Genomic DNA, 2,503 nt, shown 5'->3' on the forward strand with positions numbered 1-2,503 from the left:
AAGGCAAAGTCTTTGCTGACCGCACCCCCCGACAAACTTCTTCAAGAAAAACATTTTTTATTACATTGTATTACTTTTTGATATGGTATTTATAGAAAAGTATAATACTCTTGAAACTTTGTATCACAAGTTTGCTGATTAAGTGTTCTGGTGTGGAATAAAACAAATACTTAAATTAATTATTGATATATCTTAAATGTTATCAGGCGGTGGCTTCAGTGGATCTGGAGGTCATGGAAGCACTGGTGGATCAGGTAAGATAATAATTTTTTTTATGTGATTTCCTCCTCAATAAATCAATTGATTATTTTGGCACAAGTAATGATTATTATTTAAAATTAACATATATGAATTAAAGGAGTTTAAAAATTATTTTATTAAATTTACTTTACAAGAATGTAACATCAATGAATAATTTAGTACTATTTTTCATATTTAAATTGATATTTTAAAGTAATAAATATTTAATTTATTTAGAAGGCGGTCACTCTGGATCAGGACATGCTGGAGGCCATGGAGGTAATAATGTACAGTTGGTCAAAATGTTAGGTTTGCCAATTAAAAGCTATAAAATTTAATCAGATTTTTATTATTATTATTTAATCAGATTTTTACATACATTTTTCAATAAAGTGATAATTAAAATTAAAATGACTTCAGGTGGTAGCTTCAGTGGTTCAGGAGAGGCAGGAGGTTACGGAAGTGGCAGTGGAGGTTATAGTAAGAAACTAATTTGTTTATAACTTAAATTATTTAAAAATAGCTGAAATTTATGGAATATATTAAAACTTTAATATTAGTTCAACAAATAATTATTAAATAATTTAGTTAAATATAACCAGAGACATGAATGCAAGATTGAGACAGTTTTAAGAACAGGAAAATGTTCGCAAGAATAACAAAATTAGTTTATGCCACCGTAAAAATGTTGGTTATCATAAATCTTGATTGCTACAGTTAAAATAAGTAGGTACATACAGAATAAGAAGGTAAATGCAGTATAATTATATTTTTTAATGGTGAATATAAAATTATAGGAAATTAATAAAATCTTTATGTGTTCAGGTGGCCATCACAGTGGATCAGGAAGATTAGGAGGGTATGGAAGTGGCAGTGGAGGCATAAGTAAGAGAATTATTCAACAATTGTTTAATTACTTAAAATATATTTCAGATGAGAAGTTTATTAAAAAAATATTTCGAACATTGGAAAAAGAGAACCTTTATATGTAGCACACGTATTTACGTTTATAAATTCTATTTTATACAAATTAGTATTGTAATGAATAGTATTTATCTCTACAACTTCTCAAAATAATTCAATGAGTAATAAATAACAGAAATTTCCTTACGATTTAGAGTTACCAACCATTCTCGTAATGTTACCATTTTTTTGGAATTAGACTAATAAAATATAGATAATTACAAATTTTAATAAGGAAGAAAAAACTCAAATTTCACATATAGCTCTGCCTATGTTCAGAATGATAATTTACAGTACAATGTTTAATACTGAATTGATCTGATAGTGCAAAAGGTTTATATAACACAAATAATCAATTTTTTTAATTAATGGGAGAAAAAGTCAAAAATATATGTATTGTTCTATCTCGAAATGGTGTACAGTACAATCAATCTATGATAATGATTTAATTATAAAATGTAAATGGTTAATGTTGGAAAAATATTTGATTTCAATTGATAATTCAAAATAAAATTGAGATTAAATGCTTGATTTTTTTTTTTTTTAATTTCAAAATTACTTATCTTGTGGCTTCTGTCTAGAAATTTAAAAATTAAAACTTACAATACCATTATACTTCCTACTGTTCTTTAAGGATGTTATACGTTGCCTCTTACACAAACAAGAACAGCGCCTTAGGGTTTTTGAAAATAAAGTAAAGTTTTACACTAAATATTTGAGTCAAAATTAGATAAGTTAACTGGAGAATTTAGAAGGCTACACAACTCTGAATTTGAAAATTGTATCCGCTACATATAATTCAGGCTATAGCAGGATCCCTAAAATGTTAATTAACAGTGAACCAATGGGTTAAAATCCGAGGGGTAGATGGGTGGATTGCATCAAGACTGATCAGGTAGATTTAGGTTTCAATGGGCATCACTGGATGAAGGTATAGATTACGATTATTGGTATCTGCATTGAAACTTTGGGTTTGCTAAGTCTTTATTAATATTATAGGTAATCTTCAAAGGAAAGAAAAAAGACGAAGAATGAGAGGCCCATTTGCTAGATTAGTTTCCTAATTTAATTTTATTAATCAATACATTTATATTTTATTCACTCTACTTTTATCTATATTTATATTTTCATAATAATGATACTCATTCTAAAGGTGGACATCATGGAGGATCAGGAAGTGTAAGAAGACATAGAGGAAGTCATAGTGGTAAGAGATATCCTTTATATTATGACTTTATTTATAATTTTACCAGATAAATATATAAATAAGCAATATATATCTTTAGCTGTACAATATAAA

The 2,503-nt window shown here is 27.1% G+C and overlaps 1 protein-coding gene across 1 annotated transcript in view; it reads left to right on the forward strand.

The window, feature by feature from the left end:
- Positions 1–172: 172 nt before the first annotated feature.
- The window catches only part of LOC106689572 (uncharacterized), a gene marked incomplete in the record, with an annotated part of 14,532 nt that continues 12,201 nt past the window's right edge, over positions 173–2,503 (forward strand). The window contains 5 exon segments of the mRNA XM_067051206.1: positions 173–254; positions 478–519; positions 661–720; positions 1,066–1,125; positions 2,357–2,410. Coding sequence (XP_066907307.1) covers positions 197–254; positions 478–519; positions 661–720; positions 1,066–1,125; positions 2,357–2,410 — 274 coding nt within the window.

Source organism: Halyomorpha halys, unplaced genomic scaffold (assembly GCF_000696795.3).
Source record: "Halyomorpha halys isolate HHAL.00 unplaced genomic scaffold, Hhal_1.1 Scaffold1397.1, whole genome shotgun sequence".
NCBI classification, from domain to species: Eukaryota; Metazoa; Arthropoda; class Insecta; order Hemiptera; family Pentatomidae; genus Halyomorpha; species Halyomorpha halys.